The 21,959-nt window shown below is 40.7% G+C and overlaps 1 protein-coding gene across 1 annotated transcript; it reads left to right on the top strand.

The window, feature by feature from the left end:
- The first annotated feature begins 240 nt into the window (after nt 1-240).
- LOC148372337 (uncharacterized) lies at nt 241-20,814 on the top strand. Its single transcript, XM_088327028.1, has 9 exons — nt 241-321; nt 513-573; nt 4,777-5,112; nt 9,650-9,913; nt 12,500-12,787; nt 14,738-14,851; nt 16,041-16,102; nt 16,195-17,586; nt 18,885-20,814. Exons 2-9 carry the CDS (start codon nt 531-533, stop codon nt 18,906-18,908), a joined length of 2,523 nt encoding a protein of 840 aa, XP_088183154.1. The 5' UTR covers nt 241-321; nt 513-530; the 3' UTR covers nt 18,909-20,814.
- The last annotated feature ends 1,145 nt before the right edge of the window (nt 20,815-21,959 follow it).

The raw sequence follows: 21,959 nt of genomic DNA, 5'->3' as shown, positions 1-21,959 counted from the left end.
ACCTTTCATCCTAAGTATAATGATGTTTTACTGTATGTTCTTAAAAAAGTTGTAACAAAGTGTGCTTTTCCCATCACTACTTAGTAAAATTTGTTAAAAACAGATGAGAAATGAGCTCCTTCAGGAGCGTTGCCCCCTCCAACATGGCCGCCACGCGAACACGCTGAGCCGACTTACACGCACTCTTTCAAGGCGCGGTCCCTTTAAGAGAACAGGTGTAGCGGTTGACAGGTGGTAGGGGCGGCAACACGGAAGTTAACATTATTAGCCTAGCATGAAATTACCAACGTACCAAAATGCCCACGAAGATAACTTGTTTGGGTAAGTTAATAATAAACTTACCTTCGCGTAAAAAATAATTTAATGTAATTTTAAGTTTAATAGGGCATGTGCAGAAGCTCATAGATTCAAACATGAATGTAATACGTTTAAAAATGTATGACAAACATTCGCTTTTGAATTTTAGTGGGGGTTTTTTTTCCTAACGTTTGAGTCTTAAATCTGACCCACAGGGCATCCTGACTGGCGACATGAGACAACTTGTGGCCTTTTTCATCGGGCTTTGGCTGGCAGGTACAAAAACAAAAAAACACGACACATTCTTTTTCCTCCAGCTTTCAAAAAAAGATCCAAATGGCCTCAGAGTCTGTGACGTGGGGAGAAAACAAAACGAGCTGCGTGGTATTTCAAACACGTCTACGAGAAAAGGAAAAAAAACAAAAACGCCTCTAGACCGCAAAGTCGCCTTCATTTCATTTGTCTTTCCCCCCGAAACTGGCAACACCGCATTCTCGGCGTGACACATTCAATGCCTCATCTCCAGCTCGTAATTCTCATTATTCATTACTTTGACGGGAGATTGTTTGACGATTTAAACGGCGGCTTAGCTCGTTAATGCTTGTAATTATCGCCAATCCGTGACATTGATACAGTACTTTATTGCCCTTGATGAGCTAGTGTTTAAAGACGTGATTTAAATGTGAATGTGAGGATAAGAGCTCTGGATAATGGCTTTGCTGGATGGATAGCCCGTAAATATGCGCTTTGACCTAACAAAAATGATGACCCTAAAAGCAACACAGCATTTGTATTTTTTGCTAAAAAAAAAAAAAAAAAAAAAGATTATAAAGATAATAATCATGATAATAACAATGGAAATAATATGAAATATACTATACGTCAAAATAGGATAGGATAAAATGCATTTTTAAAGGTACATTGTCCACTACATCGCACTTTATTGGCTACTGTGAACGAAAACCAATACCAATACCAAAATAAACACAGCGTAGCAGCAAGATGCCAGAAAAATATAGAAGCAACTACCAGGTATGGATTCTGCTATGTAATAGAAATTTCTAAACTTGTTAATATCTAAAAAAAATAACATTGGTATAATAGTTTTTTGCCCATTATTCAAATGAATGTTTTTTTTCATTACTAAGCAAAGGATTTTTGTACCACTAGGAAGCACTAAATTTAAGCCACTACCCCTTTATGTTTAGACAGGGATACAACTGTATTTTCAACTGCACCGACAAGTGAAGTCTTAATTTTTCTTATTTTACGTTATATTCCTTCACAAATATTCTTTCACCTGTTCAATTAAAACATATTTTTAAATACACACCCTTAGAGTTGCATACATGCTCATTTACAATGACATTCTTTGTAGTATGTCTTCTTCTTCGGTATTTGTCAATATGTTTCATTAAAAAATATCAAATAATATAAAAAATACTTGGCTTTGTTAGAAATTTCATCAGTAAATAAGAAAGCCAAACAAATGAAAGTTATTATTAAACTACTACTACTACTATTAAACTGATTAGGGTAAGAGTAAATGCATTTTAAAATTATTATTGTTGTTGTTGATATTTGTAGCATTATTTTAATGATTTTAAATTAGGTTATGATAACTTTCTTGCAACATTAAATGTTATTTACCCTCGAAGCGACTTGAGCTAGTTGAGTGGATTGCAAAGGCAGAGGAGATAGAGGATTCAAATTAAAACAGTTTATAAATCCTCCAACTTCAAGAATTGTCATGTGTGAGGAATATTTATCTGCTTTAATTGTCTCGTTAATTAGAAGCTATGCAGCTTAGCAGTTCTTCATATTTCTTGATAATCATTGTTTGTATGGTTATCATATTTTGCTTCTCCTTTTAGCATCACTCTAAGCCTTGGGACCCACTGCTAGTAAATACTGTACACAAAATACTGTATTTTATCACCAATTTGAAAAAGCTGTACAAAGCACTCAAGATTCTAAACGGAATGAAGTAAAAGAAAGGAATTGTGGGAGACAGTTCAGCCAATATCATATCGGCATCCTTATGATGCCAAGATGCAAGCCAGTAGCAGACAATCATTTTATATGATGTTGTCCAATAGCAGATAGGCATTTTAATTACACAATTCATCAGTAGAATTAGTTGTAAGTTTTTAAGCAAATAATGCAAAATGGGCTGGAGGTCCACTGTACGATTATTGAAATAATAGTAAAGTTATTATTGTGCATGTTGTATATTTGTCATTATTTTTTTATTATGATAATTTACTGTTCACTCAACTTCCTGGATAAATAAATCATTTAATTTGAGATAATATATTTTAATTTAAGCCATTGAAATGCGAATCGAATCAAATAGTTCAATTAAATTTGGAAAATATTGTCATGATAACGGATTAAAGAGTCCTATTTTAAATAGATTTTAAAAAAAAAACGAGACAAAAAGTCATAGCTACTCTTTTGCGTCGCAGAAAATGGGCGTAGAAAATCAGACGGTGGAATTTGAAATAACATTTCAATTTGCTCCTCAAACCGGGGCTGCCGTTCATGCATGAGAGATAATAATTCAAGTCGTAATCGCCGACATTCTCCTTTAATTAAATAGCCATTTCCCCCCGCCGCCTATTGAAAATTGATTTGGCAAAATGGTGATTGAGCCCACCACGCAGTCGGCGGACGTTCTTCCCGAGTCCGTTTTACCTTTTCCGCTAATCGAGATTCTTTGAACTGATAAATAATGCAAGTCATTAACTCTGCTATGAAAATCTGAAGTAATTGGACTTTGGAGTTGGGCCCTGAATGTGAAACGTGCTTGTTCTCGTACTCGACTTGGTATAAATACATTCTAGTAAATGGACGCTATGGGGGACGTTATGTGCTTGTTACGATTATACAAGTAGGTCAGGGATATTTTCTTTGTTTTGCTTATTTTACATACAGTCCAAAAGACTTCTGAATAATATTTTCAATGCTCAAACTCTTACAATTAGAAAAACAACAAGTTCAGTGGACCCCCACTATACGGCATTAAACAGTTCTGAGTTGGCGGTCGTAAAGAGAAACTGTTGTTATAGTGGGGGATAAAAACCTATTGTAATTAAGTAATGCATTCCAAAACCGGGTAACTTGGGTAAAAATATTAAAATTGGATATGCATTTTAAACATTAGGAGCAAAATAGTAAATAAAAAAGCCCTACTCATATGTATAACACTTGTACATGATTAAATGACATTAGAAATAAAGGAAAAATAAAATTATGTTTTTTTTTTTGTTATGAAGTGACATTGTGCTAGTACATTGCAGTTAGGGGGTGGATGCAGGGGGAGGAAGAGACCACCTTATGTGACTTTGTTTCTTTAATCGCCTTCTTATTCCTAATAATTGTTCCAATCGTCGAATGGTTATGGCGAAGGTAACTATTCTTGTGCACTCTTCGTAGTTCTTTGTTAACTCAAGCTATATTTTCATTGTTTTTACTTCTTGCTTCTCTTTTTAGCATCACTCCAAGCCTTGGGACACATAGCAACTAAATACTGCACAAAACATACAGCAAGTTGTTGCAATAAATCATAGTCATTACTTAGGACACGAGATTCTGATCAGAATCATTGTGGGAAGTAGTTCCGCAAATAACATATCTGCACCATAGTGAAGCTGTGACGTCAATCACGAACACAGCAAAGTTTGAACTTTTCTTTATTTGGCGAAGGTAACGATGCATCCGAATCATCCTTTGTATTATTTCAAGCTTTTTCTTCAATGTTATTATCTGCTTTCTCCTCCCTTTATCATCACTGCAAATCTTGGGACCCATAGCTAACAAATATAGTACAAACAATACAGTATCGCATCATCAAATCGCAAAGTCTTCATGAAGCACATTACATTTTGAACTCAATGAAGGAAGAAAAAGGATTTGTGTGAGGTAGTTCAGCCACTCGTATATCAGCATTTTAATGATGCATAACCACAAACTGCGCAAAGAATTAGGATGCATGCTCCCTCTTCTTATTTATTATTTCAAGTGTTATTATCTTCTTGCTTCTCCCTTAAGCATCACTGCAAGTCTTGTGACCCATCAATAAACACATTTAAGATTGTTACACAAGATTCTGGACGGAACAAAGACTGAGAAAGTGAGCATTGTGAGAGTGTTCTCAACCAATTGCCTATCAGTATGAGGCAAACCAATAGCTAGCCAGCATCTCCTATGGTGTCTACCAACAGCTGACAGGCATCTAAGACATTTGAGGCCTTTAACTGGCACAGGCATACACACGAACACTGCAAAGTTGAAATTGTGTACGTTTTTGGGGATTTTTTTTTTAACAAGGGGCTGAAAAAACCTCGGATTCCAAATTGTAACCCGAGAATATTTTAAGCTAGGAGTGTTGTAACCCGGGCGTCTCCTGTATGTACACCCATAGAGAAAAAAAGCATAACCTTAATCAACTTTGATACAACCACGTTTGCCTTCCAGTCCGGGTGCAGACGCAGGACCAAATCCAGATCCAGTTCCAAACCGACCCCGTGCTGGTGCTAAGCGGCGCCGCCATCCAGTTCACGGTGCTCACCATCCCAAACGTGCTCTCCATGACGTGGCTGTACGAGGGCGTAACGCTCGGCCTGTTCGCCGGAGGGTCTGCCGTCATCAACGACGTGGCGCAGTTTCGAGGTCGAATCTCCATCACGGCCACGCAGCTCAGAATCGAAAGCGCTCGGCTGGAGGACGCAGGATCTTACATGGTGGAGGTGGTGCCGCTCACCTCATCGGGCCTGACGCCGAACTCCAGATCGGTGGCGCTAAGGGTTTTTGGTAAGGACTGGCAATGCATAGCGTAGAACCGTATTTATTCGTGTGTACCACTTTTTTTTTTCAACTTCAAGAACTTCAAAGTTTGGGTGCGTGCCATACAATTTTGGAATAAACTTAATTGCGATTTTTCAGACCGGTATTAAATCTTGATGCCATTATGGATTTTAATTGAAAAGTGCTTTTTCTGTGCTAAAATTTTCTTAGAATTTTGTGAGACCCTGATTGGTGGAGAGTCTTGGACAGGTGTATCTAACATGCGGCCCAGGGCTGATCTTTAAACACCCCCACCGTAATATGAAAGTTGTGTTATTTAGCGCCTGCTAGTGGTAGAAGAAAAATATTGATTAAAAAAAAACTATTGATTTAAAAAATAATCCAAAATACACAAACTATGATGTAATTATTTTGCAAAAATTACTCATTGCGCGATAAACTAGCATTTTTTTTTTTACATAACATGAGCTAATTGTCAGCCATCTTGCTGCTAAGAGGACTAAAAACTTGAATATGGTAGGTAAAATTGCATTTCGGTCACTTTCAGTCTCCATAGTTTGTATTCTTCCTTTCACTTATTTTTGGTTGCACTACACAATACAGCAACATTTAGTGGTCAAATAACACATTGTTTTGTTAATGTAAGTAAGCCCATGCAAATTACAGATTCATTCATGCCTTTTCACATGAACGTATTTAAAGTTTTAAATTAATTCTTAGTGGGTTTTTTTAGATCTTATTTTGTGTAGGAAATTAGAAAAAATATTTGAGAACCGTGAAATGTTTTAATCAGAAGTTTTCTTGTGGAAAACCTGAATTGGCCCAGTTTTACTTGGACCCTAGCTTTCAGATCAGTGCTAGGAATTAAACAGCAAAACTATTTCAAGGCAGTGGTGTATTTGCGATGCTGCGTTGTTCTCAGTTTTGTTTTGTTTTCCTTTTTTATTTTCTATCTAGTGTTTTTCATCATACAGTATTTAGGCTTATTTTGTTCTTTATTAAGGAAAAAAGAGTTTTAAAAATGTTATAATTTTGGGGGTGCTTGTGATTAATTTGGGGGACCTTGAGCTATATTTGAAAAATATAATCAGTAAAGTAATCTGAATACTATAATATTGCAGTAATGTAATTTTATCACTTTTCCAATACCAAATATGCCAAATAAGTAGTTGCTTGTAGTCCTACCTACAAAAAGTGCTTACATTTTAACCATGTTGTACAGTTTGTTAAGCAAAAATTACAGAAGACGAGATATGCAGTTTAAATTCACATTAAGAAAATATTGGAAACCAAATATTAGTTTTATGTTCAGTTTTTACATTTCCACCAATCACTGTAATGTCTTGAGCGGAGTTGGGATGCCAAACCCCCTGACAAGGGAGACGTAAAACATTCCCACAATATAACAATACTGTGACCTTAAAATGCTTTGAACAACAATGAAATGCAAAGTACAAAAAAGACATATTATATCATATTCATTAAATGTCCCTGAACCCATCACTACCGCGCACCTGTACTGCCTTCACAAAACTGCAGGTTCACGCCAATTCCTCAAAGTGAGTGTTACATTGAAGGAGAAATAAAATAGAGACATTAAAAAATGTTTTTACCTGTAGCAGTGTAACAAAAATGCAGTGTGAGATGAGTTGGCTGTCTGTGTAGAATTACAATAAATGCGCACGTTGTGTGTGTGTCTTCCTCATGCCATTGGCACAATTATTCCATCAATTAATAATCAATTAATTAATCTATAACGATAGATGCCCCTTCTCTATTTGATATATATTCAGTTTACAGTATTTCTATTATATAAGGCAGCAGTTCTCTTTTATATAACAGCAATCCAGCAATCGCATTACTCACGCTACCTCCTTTGTGTGCTCATATACGTTGGTCCAACGTCGATTTCCACTCGTCGCTGCTTGATTCATATGCAACGCATCCTCTCAGATGTGTCCCTGCGCACTTTGTGTTATATTTACAAGCGCTATTTGCATTGATTTCCATAAAGGCCTTGTCTGTCGTGATCGGCCCACGTTGAACTCGTCTAGGCCGCCTCCGTTTCCCCGACTCCTCGCTAATGGGGTGACAGGTGGAGCGGAATATTGGCGAAAATGTGGTGACGTCAAAGAGAAGGATTCGGGTAAAACATGAGTTTATTTTACTTTTTTCTTGTTACTAATTCGTCAGGATACACGCTAGTTATCAAACTGATAACGGCCAAAATAGGACTTAACAGTTATTGGCCGGATAGAAAAAAAACGTTCTGTTAATCGGTCACTCGACGCCCCAGTATAATGTCAAATCAGTCGACAACTGGTTAGAAAGCTTCAAAGTATTTTGTTTTTGCATTGATGTTTGATCCCTTATTATTATTTAAAGTAGTCCCCAAGTGGTTTGAAGAAAAAACTACAGAATAGCTGTACATTTGTGTAAACTGCATGCTCCATAATAATCTCGTTTTATAGTCCGGTAAATATGGCTCTGTATTTTCGCAACAATCTGTGATCGGGGATAATGAATTGCTGAATATTTTTCAATCCGTGATGCACTGAGCCTGCACAGTAAGAAGTGTGAAGTAGAGAGGGATTGAAGTATTTTTATTTTTCATTATAACTATTCATGTGTACAGCTAAGGTCATGCCACTTGATATGAATGAGGGATATATTTTTCCTAGCCAAAGCATGTATGACATTAAGTATTGGAACACTTGTGTAATGTTTAGAAGTGACATATTTTGACATAATTAACACACCCATAATCGTATTCACTTTTTGCAATATCTATGTTTGTGTCATGGTTCTCATAACAATATCTTGTCACGATGCTTGTTGTTAACACAAAAAGTAAGTATTGATCGATTTAGTCAAACTCTTGTTAGTCTCTGCAGCAGTTTTTTGGGGACATGTTTACAAAAGCTGTATTATCCGTTTGTAATTGTAAACAAAGAAAAGCACAATTAGAAAAGGGTATTGGAATTGTTCTGCAGGAGCAGGGTTTTATGGGTCATTTGTATCGGAAGGAAAAAAAACTGTTATTGAGCATCCCTACTAATTTCTGAAACTAATCAACAAATTATTCACAATAACAAACTTTCCTCAACTGACCTGGAAGCCAGTGCCTACTTTCAGGGTCCGCACTTGACGTTTGCAATCCATCCTTGAGGTTTTGCTCCCCGTGCAGTGATTAAACTGGGGCCAATCCGCCAGCCGGCATCTCTGCTCCACTCATTCATCTGGTCTTTATTCACCATCTGTGCCCGCACCTGCATGCTGGATTATCAGACTGCCCTCTCTTGTGGCGTCGCCTTTCTTATTTTTTGTGAAACCTTTCGACAGATCAGTTGTGTAGAAATGTACAGAAACTGCAGTACAGTAGACCCCCGGGATATGGCTTTAATCCATTGAGATGGGAATTGCGAAATAAAATTGACATATAGCAGGGGATTGCAACCTAAAGTAGTTTGCTCCAAACCCCTAGTATCCCAGATAAAAACATTAAAATAAAAAAATAGTCTGTGCCAGTCGTACGCAATACTTATGTGTAATATATGTTCATGTGTTAAAATAACATTATAACATACTGATTATCAAATGAATCATTTTGGGTATGCAAAATAATTTCTGTTTGTCATAGATGAGAAAACGTGTTTTGTTGTATGCCATTGCTTCGTAATTGTTTTCCGTCATGCCCCCCCCCTTGTTAGATTAACTCCTCTCCCCCACCTCCCGACACTCCCCTTTTTAAAAAAAACTAATCACATAATATTAGTGGGGACAAAACAACAATTGCCCGATATTGGTGGTAACGCGTCACTTCCGTCTATGCCAAATCTATGCCTCTAAGCACATTTTCGCTGAAAAAAGCTCAAGCGTCTTATCAGCGAGATTGGGTTGTAATGTGTTTAAGTAACAGCTTGATTTATTTGGCTTTGTGCTGTCCGCTGTCTACATTTTCAACATAGAAAGCACACTGGTCTTTGCACATCTCCGTATGTGATCGCAGTAAAGTGCTACGTATACTTTGTCAAACTTTCTCGTCTTCGTTTTCGCATGCTACACCTAGACAGGGCACTATAAAATGTGTATTAGTGCAAAGATTACTTATCAATTGCAGACATTTATTATGGGCTATGCAAAAAAATAAGGTAGCGTTTACCATTGGTAAATTATAGTGGAAAGAAATTCCTTCAACTGAAAATGTAAGCTACATATTACAGTAATTTTACCCAACACCTGTATGAGGAGAGATTTGTCTCAAACATATTACCCACATATTGTTCGGATCCACAAATATATTTTGTGTGTTTATAAATCCACACGCAAACTAGAAGTCACATATGGAAATCGTAGCTATCGCAAATATATTTGTTGATCTGCAAAATACCTGATTCACACTTTTCTTTTATTGGTTCTGGCAAAATTGGAAAAAATCGATTTTAAAAGTCCTTAAAAAGTGGTTGACTTTGGTCATGAAAAAGCCGTAGGAACCCTAGTCTTTCAGATGGGGTCACTCCTGTTTTTTGTATTTCATGAACAGACGCTGTCTCTGGGGTGACGCTCACCGTGCCTTCGGTGGCCACAGAAGGGGGCAACGTCACTTTAACGTGCACCTCGGGCGGCACTGAACTCACCTTCCAGTTTGGTAAGGACGGCCAGACTCTCACCGAAGATGGCAGGATTACGATAATCGGCGGATCGCTGATCATCAATCCAGGACAGCGTGGCGACGCAGGAGACTATACTTGCACTGTCAGCAACCCGCTCAGTGCCCTCACCGCCACAAGGAGGCTCACTGTTTTTTGTGAGTCATGGCCGTACATATAATTGTTTTTGTTTGTTTGTGGCCTAACCAAATATGCTTGGGCTCAATTCTTTTTTTTTCCTTTTTTTGTGAACAATCAACAGTAAATGTTTCTTAACTTTATTATTGGTAAGCATCCTGGGGTGAGGGGCCCTCTCCCTCTGGGAGGTGTGAGAATTCTCCCACTGTGGTCCGCTGTGTGTTGTAAAGTGGAGGGAGCAAAGGGTCTGGGGATCCTTTCCTCTGTATCTCTACTCCCTAAGAGACAGCAAGGCAAAGAATGGGGGGCGGGGGACTGAAAGGTCTCGCAAACCCTAGTTATAGGGTCACTAAATGTGAGAGGATGTGGAGGTAAAGCGACTGAGTGGAAGAAGTGGAGATCGGAAGGATGATGACTAAAAGGAAGGTTGATGTGTTAGCCTTGAGTGAAACAAAGATGAAAGGAAATGGTGAATTACAGCTCTGATGTATGATTGGTAGAAAGTCTGGAGTTACGGGTTTACCTACTAGAGAAGGAGTGGCTTTGCTTGTGAGTGAGAAAGCAAAGGAAAAACTACATTTGAATAACACAACACATTCTATACTATTTTTGAATCATGAGTTATTTGGAAAAAAAATAAATCAACCCTTAACCGCCAGGGTTGTTGGGGCACCCCTTCCTGTGGTGTGACTTGGGCAGATACAGGATAGGGGGTTGCTCCCGCAAATGAAAAATATAGTACTGGTTTCCATGATTACCAGTAGCAAGAGAAACCTCCTAATCTGATTCAGATATAGCACCTTCCTCATCCGGTCACCGTTAGTGTCCGTGTAAAGCAGGGGTCGGGAACCTTTTTGACTCAAAGAGCCATAAAAGCAAAAAATATTAATTTTATTTTGGCAAAGAGCCACACCATACATTATGAGACAAATTTACTAAAGAGATGGGAGGGAGTGCTTGCACTTTTTGCATAGCTCCACCCATCCCTCCCACTCACCCAATCAAATGACTAAGTTCTCTTCCGGTGTTTTGGCGTATTTACAGTTCTGTGGATTCATCATAAGGTATCTGAACACTGAACACAGATTATATAGTGAACTTTTATGTAAACGATTCTTTAGCGTTGTACAGCCAAAACGAGTTTTTTTCCCCCTTTTTTTGTGTGACACCTTGACTGTAAATTGTAGTAAAAAACGTGCCCTATATATACTGCGAAGTAATGCCATGTTATTTAGTTTTGGTTTGGCTTTGAGTGTACCTGAGAAGAATAGTAAACTCAAGATGGAGAAATTTTGCATGCAATCAAATTTGTCTCTGAGCCACAGATACTCGTAGAAAGAGCCATATATGGCTCGCGAGCCATAGGTTCCCGACCCCTGGTGTAAAGTGTCATCCCGTTCTTCAGAGATAAGAGGAACCTCGGCATTGACGGGCAGTGGCATGTGATAATACTAATATTAATACCTTTTGAGTATCACATCGTACAATATGCATTGCATCGTTTGTGGCTTTAATAATTTTTTCAAAAATTGTACGCCTTTTTTCATGAAAAAGACAACAATTCTGTCTTCAAACCAAAACCATTCTTACTGCAGTCGGCCACATCTTTTCAAAAGGATGATTTCACAAATATCTTGGTGAAACAATGTTTTCAAATCGTGTTACTTACCACAACCATTGGGAATTACTTTTAAACAATTCCAGCTATTTCCTATTACAAACAATATTAATGCAAGAAAAATTTGGTGAATTAAATGGTATTAATGCACAAATTTAAATGTTGATATGAAATGCATACATTTAGAACATCTTTGTTGTACCTTTTTATCGGTTATTGCAAATTATTTTTCTTCTTTACAACTTTCTTTCGGTTGTTCTCATTATGAGTCACTATTAAATCAGGGAAAATGTTCCAAATGCAAAACAATACTAACTCTATCCGTACTCAATGGCGCATAGATGCATAGTCATAATGCTGTTGGCTAATTAAAGCTAACGTTAAGTTCTTTGGTGGAAGTAATAAATCGCCTTTAACAAGCCAGAAAGTCTTTTTGTCTTTGGAGGTGAAAACAGATCGATGGGAAGTGTGTCTTGCGATGCTGATAACCCTTTCCTCAACTAGGCGGCACGGCGGCTGGGTGGTTAGCGCAGCCCCACAGTGCGGAGGTCCAGGGTTCATGTCCAGCTATTGCAGTCCCCCTGTGTGCAGTTTGCATGTTCTCCCTGTGGGCAGGGGACATCCTGAACTGGTTGCCATCCAGTCGCCGGGCACACAGAGACAGAAAACTCACTTGCTCATTCATACCGAGTTACAATTCAGACCGGCCCCTTAACCTGACATGCCTGTTTTTGGGATTTGGGAGGAAACCGGAGTGCTCGGAGGAAACCCACGCAAGGGGACAACATGCAAACTCCACACTGGAAGGTTCGATCTCATGAGCTCAGAACTGTGCCGCACACGCGCTGACCACTACGCTGCCATGCTGCTAACATGTACTAGTGATATATTTGTGTATGTGTGTATGAGAGATTTATGAAGATATTAATTTATAGCTGTATAGATATAATCATTTTTGTTTTGCCCTTTTTTACCCACAAACCACCAGATGGACCTGACACCCCGGTCCTGACCAAAGAAGCCTCCAAAGAATGCGTAGGTAGCGCGGATGTCCAGGCGGGCCGGACCCTTCGCCTCACGTGCACATCGGACTCTCTGCCCCCCGCCCTCTTCACTTGGCGGCGCGATGGCGAGCCGGTAACACCCGTGCCCCCTGACGGCGGCGACCTCACCCTGCAGACCTCAACCACCGACGACAGCGCTCGATACTCCTGCACCGCCAGGAACGCCATCACGGGCGGAGAGTCCGAGCGGGCCACTGACGTGTCAGTGGAAAGTGAGTCAATCATGTCAAGTCACATTATCTGTATAGCCTTCAACCACAAAACGTCTTAAAGAGCTTCATAGACCTCATTACAACATCCCCTAATCTGAAACCTACATGCAGAGAAGGAAAAATGTAAAAACCCTTGCATGAGGAAAATAAAAAACCTGCGCCATCAGCCAGGCAGCAGGAAAGAACAAGAAAACGTATGTATGATGTTGGCATCAATCATAGAAGTGTGTCTTAAGTCTTGATTGATGACTTCCACTGAGGTTACAGATCTTCTCAAGGGGCAGAGACTTTAACAGCACCAGGGCCTGAATGGAGAACGCCCTTAAGTCTGCAGATTTCATTTTGGTTCTTAGAGTCAAAATGAATCTAGCTTTTTCTTAGCGGAGACTTAGCAGGAGCATAGAGCACGAATTAATCAAACTTTTGTATGTTAGTAACAGAACCTTAAAGTCACATCTCAAACAGACAGGAAGCCAATGCAAGCTAAGATATGGGGTGATACGATCTTTTTTTTTGTCCTGGTCAAAAGTCTCGCTGCTGCATTTTGGTGGCAACATTTTGATGCTCGACATGGGGAGACCAGAGAGCAATACGTTACAGTAAACGAGAAGTAACAAACACATGAATTGTAATTTCAGCTTCTTTTTTCCACATGATGACCGAGATTGACCTCTGGGCGGTTATATTATGGCTGTGGGTTCTCAACTCTCCACCTCCACCTAGCCTCCCCTTCTTCCCTGTATCTGTCTTCATGACAGCAGAGGGACACAATGCATCCTGGGAGATTGATCTGGCGGGAATGTGCTCAAAGTCATCGGGTGACCTGCTCGCACACGCATGCACAAATCCATCTTTTCCTTTTATTTATTTTTCTGTCTCGCTCTCCTTTTTATCTGTTCTCCTCGGCCTCATTATCTTTGTTTGTTTCCGCACTCAAGCCAAAAGGGCAGAGCAGGTTTTTGGGTCCTATCATAGCTCAAGAAATCGCCGCCGTCTAATTTCCTCAGCATTTTTAATGGCCGTTTCCTTTCTGCATGGACACTTTCAAACAATAAAAAAATATACGAGGAGCAGTAATTCACAAGAATATAATATCATAAAAAATACGATATCATTTCCTTCATTTTAGAATCATCTATAATAATACCACCACAATCCAAAACTGAATGAAGTGAAATTAAAGTTATTTCGTTCTAATTCAATTTACAAATTTCTTTGAAGCCTTCATATTTTATGAGGTAGTGTTTAGCTGTGAAATTACTGTTTATAACATCAAAATATAGTCACACGCACAATAAGTTATGAGATATATTTTTTTTTCTTTTACCCCTAAAAAAGGTCCTAAGTCATCACTTAACAGAAGTGTTGTCACATATTTCACTCATTATTAATTATCATTTTAATATACTTCAGCTACTGTAAAACCTGGGATACGACATTAGTCCGTTCGGAGGTGGTGATCACAAGGTGATGTAGCGGGAGATAGGTACTTATTGTAACGCCTTCCAAACCACTGGTACTTCAGGTGAAAACATTAAAACACAATAAAGTCTTATATAAATATCAAACATTGGTAACAACATAGTATATACTAAGTACTACTCATACGTAATGTATGTGTATATGATTTAATAACCTTATAAATATAGCTGACAGGCATCTTAGAGCTGTAACTTGTAATACCCTAGTTAGTAGTTTGTGAGTACACCGCAAAGTTTAATTTTTCTCAAGTTTTTCGTAATGTAAACTAATTTGTTTACATATGGTGAGTGAAATGCCGGAATAACATTGCATTCCACATCATAGCATGAATTCATCGTAAGGTAGGTGATGCCCTAAACTAGGGACTACTGGGTTCTATTCAATATCTAAATAAAGATTTAAAACTTAATGAAAATAAATTGGAGATGTCAACATGTTTGACAAACATTTTCTGTATTTTGTGTTCAGACATTTGCCTAGACGTTGGAGAAGTGGTTGGCGTCGTGATTGGCAGCTTTCTGCTTCTCGTCATTGTGGTGCTGCTCATCGTGTTGGCGGTGTGTCTGGTGTTAAGGAGGCGAGGTAAGAGCATTGATTAATTTACTTCACCCATGAGAGCCCACAAACTGTTTCTGGTGATGGCTCTAAAGTTACGGGTCATTTAGATGTTCTAGGAAATTTGATTTCTAACTAGTATGCTCATTTAGTGGTTAGCTAAGCCTATTTTAACCATAAATCTTATAATTACAACTTTGTATTACCATAATAAAAACACAGCGACACGATAGTAACATGATAGGTCATTATTTTGGTAATGGATACCGAACCGGTTTCTCTTCGCACTGTAACAAAAAAAGTAGCTGTCAGCTTTAAAAAGTTTCGTGACCCCTGCTCTGGAGTATGTGTACCCACATTTAAAACCTCTGTCCTGAATAAATGATGACCGAATCAAGATTTGAAACACCAAAAATGCTCAATTTGTCTATTTGACTCGTCCTACTTCCATGTCAGAGAGAAAGGTTATTCCACTTTTTTTCCCCCTGTAGTTGACCAGGGGTAATGGATCGTGGTCATATTGGTGCTGTTCATTTTAGGTGGTAAGATCAGGAAAAAAAGCTGCCATGCATGACACATAGTTGCTCTCGCTGCCCCTGCTCTCAATAATAGTTGACCAGGGATAAACGATTGCACCCAAAACAGAGCAGTTCATTTTTTGGCAGGCTTCAGTGGCCTTTTTCTAAAGAATTATGCCTACTGCCTTTCCCACTTTCAGCAATAGTCAAGCGGGGATAATGGATCATGGTTACAGCTATGCATTTCATTCAAGGCAGGACAAAGTCGCACGCCTCCCAACAAAAGTGTCCATTGCCAGTCCTCACTCGCAGCAATTCGGATTGAGGATAATAGATTGCAGGTGCACAAGTGCAGTTTATTTAATGTGGATAAAGCAGTTAAACAAACAGCTGCCAGGACCGACAAGTGTGTTCTGCCAGCTCCTGCTTGCAGCAATAAATCCTAGGTTAATGGATCACGGCCGCACGAGTGCAGCCCATTTTGGCTCCTGCTTTCAGCAATATATTTTCAGGGATAATGGATATTGGAATATTTTTCAAACTGTAATGCACTAAAGCCATGATGAACAATGTGCAAAGTAGCGAGAAATTACAGTACATTGAAAGTCAAATAGTTACCATACAAGAATTGCTTCCATTGTTTAGCCCATTTGCCGCGTACGTGCCTTCACACGTCTCTTCTGTGAAAATCATTACAGTGCGACAAAGGCAAGGAGAAGCCATCACAGTACAGAAGAACCGCACAAATCCCCGGCCTCTGGTGAGCCCAGCGAGCACATGATTCGTATTGATTTTACCCAGCCCCGTCGAAACCTAACACGCATCCCTGTTTTTTTTCCCCTGTACTTTAAGGCTACAGATCCACGTGCTGACCTCGCAAGGGATCCCGACCCGCCAATCTTTCAAACAAACTCAGCAGTCGAGCGCCAGAGAGTGTTGCAGCGCCAGAGGAACGAGGACCTGGAGACGTTGCAGTTGAGGAGCCTGCCACAAAACCGTCCGGTGCAGAATTTGTCCTCGTATCCGGTTGGCGGTGTTGACAATCCGGCTTTTGCGCAAGCTGACCGGGAGCAAACCAGTTCTAACATAATCATCCAGACTGGTGCCGCACAAGGTTCCAGAGAGCCGGCAGGGGTCCAGCTGAGTCTGGCACGAGGTTCCCAGCAGAACTCTCAGGTGCCCACCATTCACGTAAACCTCAATGCCTTCCCTCAGCAGGAGGTCAAGCAGTCAAATTCCAGAATTCAAAGCGAGTCAGTTGGTCAGGATTTAAACAGGAATCTTCAGAATCATCCTGCTCTGGTCATGACTGGGTACACGCACTCCCATACTTCTCTGCGCAATGCCAACACGCAGACTTACCAAGAGGAAGTCCGTGGAACTTCCTCCCACCGGCAGATGCCGTGGGACCTCTTACGGGGCACCCCGGCATATCCCAGAGGGACCGCCCCAAGGGGTATGACCTCAGAAACTACAAACTACACTGAAAGTCCGCCTCTGCGCCAAAATCAAACGCAACCTCGAGGTCAAAACCCTTTCAGGGAAGATCAGACCAGGAGTCGCACGGACGATTTTGAGGATTCACAAACTCTTAGGGTGCCGCAACTTGAACCTGCAAACCACTCGCACAGAACCCCTTCCACGCAAAGGGAGAGAACCAGACAAGACATGAGAGTTCCGCCAGGTCTTCAACACGGTTCCAGTCGGGAAACAACGCAAAGCAGCAACCCCTTTGTTGGCATTCCACAAAGGTTAAGGCTTAGTGACCCGTTTAGTTCAGATACAAGAGCCCTGGCAGACCCCAACCACCTACTCCAAACACAGGTATCCCAGCAACAGAGGGTGGTTCCAGTCCAAACTGCTCAACCTCGACAGACGGCACAGCAGCTACAACCCAACAGCCTCACCCAAGCGGCGCTCAAAACACACACAAAAAGCGCACAGACTTTTCAAAACCGGAGACAACAAACCCAAGCGGCCCTGCTCCACCCCGGAACCCAGGCTGGAACCACTTCAGCCCCGGCGGGACCAAGGCCTCCCACTCCGCCGCCAGTCATCCCACTCACTCGGTTCCAGAGCCTTCCCAGGACCCATGCTCATCACAAATCCAATCAGCACCGCTCAGGCCACGGCGGGCAACATCAGCACCACAGAGGACACGCCCACCATACCGGACACGGCCATCATATCGGCCACACCCGTAATGGGCACGGTCATGGTGCCCATAATGCCCGCCCACAGCAGGTGAGTTATTTTCAGTTCTGTCACTTTCTTTTTTGTCGTTAAAGGGACGGTGTGTAATATCTAGTGCCTCTTAGTGGTACAAAAAACCTCAATGTAGTAAAAAACAAAAAAACATTGGTTTGAATAATGGGCAAGAATACATGAACTATCATAGCAATGTTAATTTGTATAACTATTCATAGGTCAAAATATTTGTATTTCTTTTAGATAGCAAAATCCATACCCAGTTGTCGCCACGATGTTTGTCTAGTATCTTGCTTCTGTGTTCATTTGGCACTGATTTTAGTTTGCAATAGACAAATACGGTATCTCGTGGTCAAATATTACACAATGTACCTTTAAAGTAATTCATTTCAATGATTTTACTTATATTAAGATTGTTGTGGTACAAAAAGAATAAATAATAAAGTTAGTACAAATATCTGATATCGTAGATGACATATAATTAAGGGATAATGTTTGCCGAAAAAATATTCAGAACATTTGTAACATTATCTAAGAAATATATTTGTTTCTTTTAAGTTATTTAGACGATGAAACATGTCTTAAATTAACATGTCTTTGTTGATAAAATATCAAAATAAAAAATTATTACAATTATCAGAACTATCTACCTTTTTTAAAATAATCAAATTTAAAAAAGAAGCCTTTAACAAGCTAATGGATTTACTTGATTTTAAAATAAAATAAAAACCAATTATACTTTATATGAGCAATATTAATTACATACTTTTTAAACCAAACATCAATCAAAGAATTACTAGGAAAAAATAAACTAGAATTTAATAACATTTAGAAACGATTACCAAAATTTGCAAAAGTATATGCTATCAGATGATCTTTCTGCTTTAACAAAAATTAAGTCAAATTATTATTTATTTATGGAAAAAAATGAAATACAAGCACTGAAGAAGTAGAAGTCAAACCTGTAATTATAATTGATTTAGGCAAACTAAGAGCAAAAGTTTGACTTTTTTCACTGCCAAAAAATGATGGTAAAGTCTTAGATTGCCACAAATTAAAAATAACTTGTCTATATATATCCCGTCATTCCATTAAAACATGTTAAAACCCTAGTTGACGCCCGTTAGTCTAAGTGGATTACATACATTGCCATGTTATCTGCAAAATAATATCCAAGATCCTCCACGAATGTAATCACATTATATTTTTACTGCACAATTCCCCCAAAAATCTTTTAAACGAAAGACCTTTTTTCGTCACTTGTGATTTCACTTCTAACCCTCTTTCCCTTTTATCTTTTTTTGCTCTTGCCGTTTTTTTGTCGTCGGCATCAGGCTCACCGAGGGAGGCCGAGGTGATGACAGATGGTAACGCCTCGTCTCGTCCTCGTCTCGTCTCCTCGCTCAAACTAACAGCTGACAAATGGAAGTTGTGAGAAATTCCGCCACCGCAACAAGAAAGGTTCTTACGTCCTGAAAAAAAAAGACTAAAAGCGGCTCTGCTTAGAGAACTGGAAACCTTGCTTGGGAATTGTCACTACTTAAACAATGTTCTCTCGCCAAATCACACTGCAAATCGGTGCTTCATGAAGTTATTTTCTATTAACAATTTTTCTAGATAAGTACGTACTTTGCGGAATTACGCCTTAACTTTACAATCACATTTATGCTCAAAGAAATCACTGCCTTCTGTTTCTGGGTGCTGATTGGAGCAATCTGAATCATTTGTTTACATCAGTGTTCGTCAACCACCGGGCTACCGACCGGTATCGGGCCATTAGTCGTCTTAAACCGGACACACCGAAAGAGAATGAGAAATAAATGCCTTATTTTTTAAATACACCATATTTATTTGTAAATACAGATGATCCCCTACTTACGACTATTCTACTTATGTAAAATGGTAGATACGAACATTTTTTCAGGATGTCGAAAAATATCCGCCTCCTCTTCTTAGTTTGTGTGTAAACATTCTATACTGTCTAGGTCTACTATTTCCAGTGCGCTAAGAACTTTGACATTTTTATTGTTTAATGTCTCGTGCATCCATTCAATGTGGTTGGTGTAAAATGTAAAGAAGGGGCGAGACGTTTCTTTTTAAATGAAAGTGGAATAAGAAAGCTTGATGCGGTTGGGAAAATGGTCGGAACACTTTTTTTCGGCCACTTTTTTATCTCGGGGGAGGACTTCAAAAGTTAGTTAAACTCAACTTTATAGAGCATATTATTTTATTAAATGTTTTTTTTTTCATACAAAACAATACAGGTTACTTATACAAGCCTTTAACATAATCATATAAACCTTGAACATACAAAATATAGCACTGAAGCAACTTACAAACAAACTTACAACGATCGTCCGGAATCTCGTTCATAAGTAGGGGAGCGTCTGTACATGCATTTAAAAAAAAAAAAAAAAAAAAAAATCTCAGCGAGGTTTTACGGTAATGTATCACCGTAATTTAGCAAAACATTTGCACAGCTTTAGATGCAACAGGAATCTGCCTTAGTGGCGGTAAGAGCACTGATTCTGAACTACTAGGCTAGTAGGATTGTAGATGTCAAAGGAAAAGGCATAAGATTTTATTTCACTCTATTTTCCATCCATCCATCCATCCATTGTCTTCCGCTTATCCGAGGTCGGGTCGCGGGGGCAGCAGCGTTAAAAGGGAAGCCCAGACGTCCCTATCCCCAGCCACCTCCTCCAGCTCATCCGACGGGACCCCGAGGCGTTCCCAAGCCAGCCGAAAGACATAGTCTCTCCAACGTGTCCTGGGCCGCCCCCGAGGCCTCCTGCCGGTGGGACATGCCCGGAACACCTCCCGAGGGAGGCGTCCAGGAGGCATCCTTATTAGATGCCCGAGCCACCTCAACTGGCTCCTCTCAACGCGGAGGAGCAGTGGCTCTACACCGAGTGTACCTTATCTCTAAGGGAGAACGCAGCCACCCTGCGCAGGAAACTCATTTCGGCCACTTGTATCCGGGATCGAGTTCTTTCAGTCATGACCCAAAGTTCATGACCATAGGTGAGGGTAGGAACGTAGATCGACCGGTAGATCGAGAGCTTTGCCTTTCGGCTCAGCTCCCTCTTCACCACGACGGACCGGTACAGGGTCCGAATGACGGCAGACGCTGCACCGACCCGTCTGTCGATCTCCCGTTCCATCCTACCCTTACTCGTGAACAAGACCCCAAGATACTTGAACTCCTCCACTTGGGGCAAGACCTCCTCCCCGACCCGGAGGGAGCATACCACCCTTTTCCGACTGAGAACCATGGCCTCGGACTTGGAGGTGCTGATCCCCATCCCAGCCGCTTCACACTCGGCTGCGAATCGCTCCAGCGAGAGCTGAAGATCACGGCTTGAGGAAGCCAACAGCACCACGTCATCTGCAAAATGCAGTGACGCAATGCTGAGGCCCCCAAACCGGACTCAATCCCCGCCAAGGCTGCGCCTAGAAATTCTGTCCATAAAAGTTATGAACAGAATCGGTGACAAAGGGCAGCCCTGGCGGAGCCCAACCCTCACCGGGAACGAATCCGACTTACTGCCGGCAATGCGGACCAGACTCTGGCACCGGGCATACAGGGACCGCACAGCCCGGATAAGACTGTGCGGTACCCCATACTCCCGAAGCACCCCCCACAGGGCCTCCCGAGGAACACGGTCGAATGCCTTCTCCAAGTCCACAAAACACATGTAGACCGGACAGGCAAACTCCCATGCACCCTCAAAGACCCTGAAGAGTGTATAGAGCTGGTCCAGTGTTCCACGGCCAGGACGAAAACCACACTGTTCCTCCTGAATCCGAGATTCGACTTCCTGGCGGACCCTCCTCTCCAGTACCCCTGAATAGACCTTACCAGGGAGGCTGAGAAGTGTGATTCCCCTGTAGTTGGAACACACTCTCCGGTCCCCCTTCTTAAAGACTGGAACCACCACCCCAGTCTGCCAGTCCAGAGGCACTGTCCCCGATGTCCACGCGATGTTGCAGAGGCGCGTCAACCATGACACGCCCACAACATCCAGAGCCTTGATGAAGTCCGGGCGGATAGGGGGGGGAAGCGGTGTGCCATCGACACTGTGTATAGTGCCGATGGGGCGCTGCTGACCTCGACCCGGGACGTTGTGAATCGGTGGGCGGAGTACTTCGAAGACCTCCTCAATCCTACCGGCACGTCTTCCTCTGGGGAAGCAGAGCCTGAGGACTCTGGGTTGGGCTCTCGTATCACTCTATTTTTGTAAACATTATTATGGAGCAACGTGGTACCTTGAGCAAAAAAATAGTGGTATAATGAGATAAAATCGAAAGCCTTTTCCGATGTCATCTCGATACCTAATGGTCTTGTGATTACACAGGTGATATTGGCTTTTTATTATTATTGTTGTAATTATTTTTAATAACTTATT

The sequence above is a fragment of the Urocampus carinirostris genome, chromosome 2 (genome assembly GCF_059441175.1).
Source record: "Urocampus carinirostris isolate Australia breed hairy pipefish chromosome 2, RoL_Ucar_1.0, whole genome shotgun sequence".
Taxonomy (NCBI): Eukaryota; Metazoa; Chordata; class Actinopteri; order Syngnathiformes; family Syngnathidae; genus Urocampus; species Urocampus carinirostris.
The sequence above is the reverse complement of the archived record's forward strand: the minus strand, read 5'-3'. Positions and strand labels throughout refer to the sequence as shown.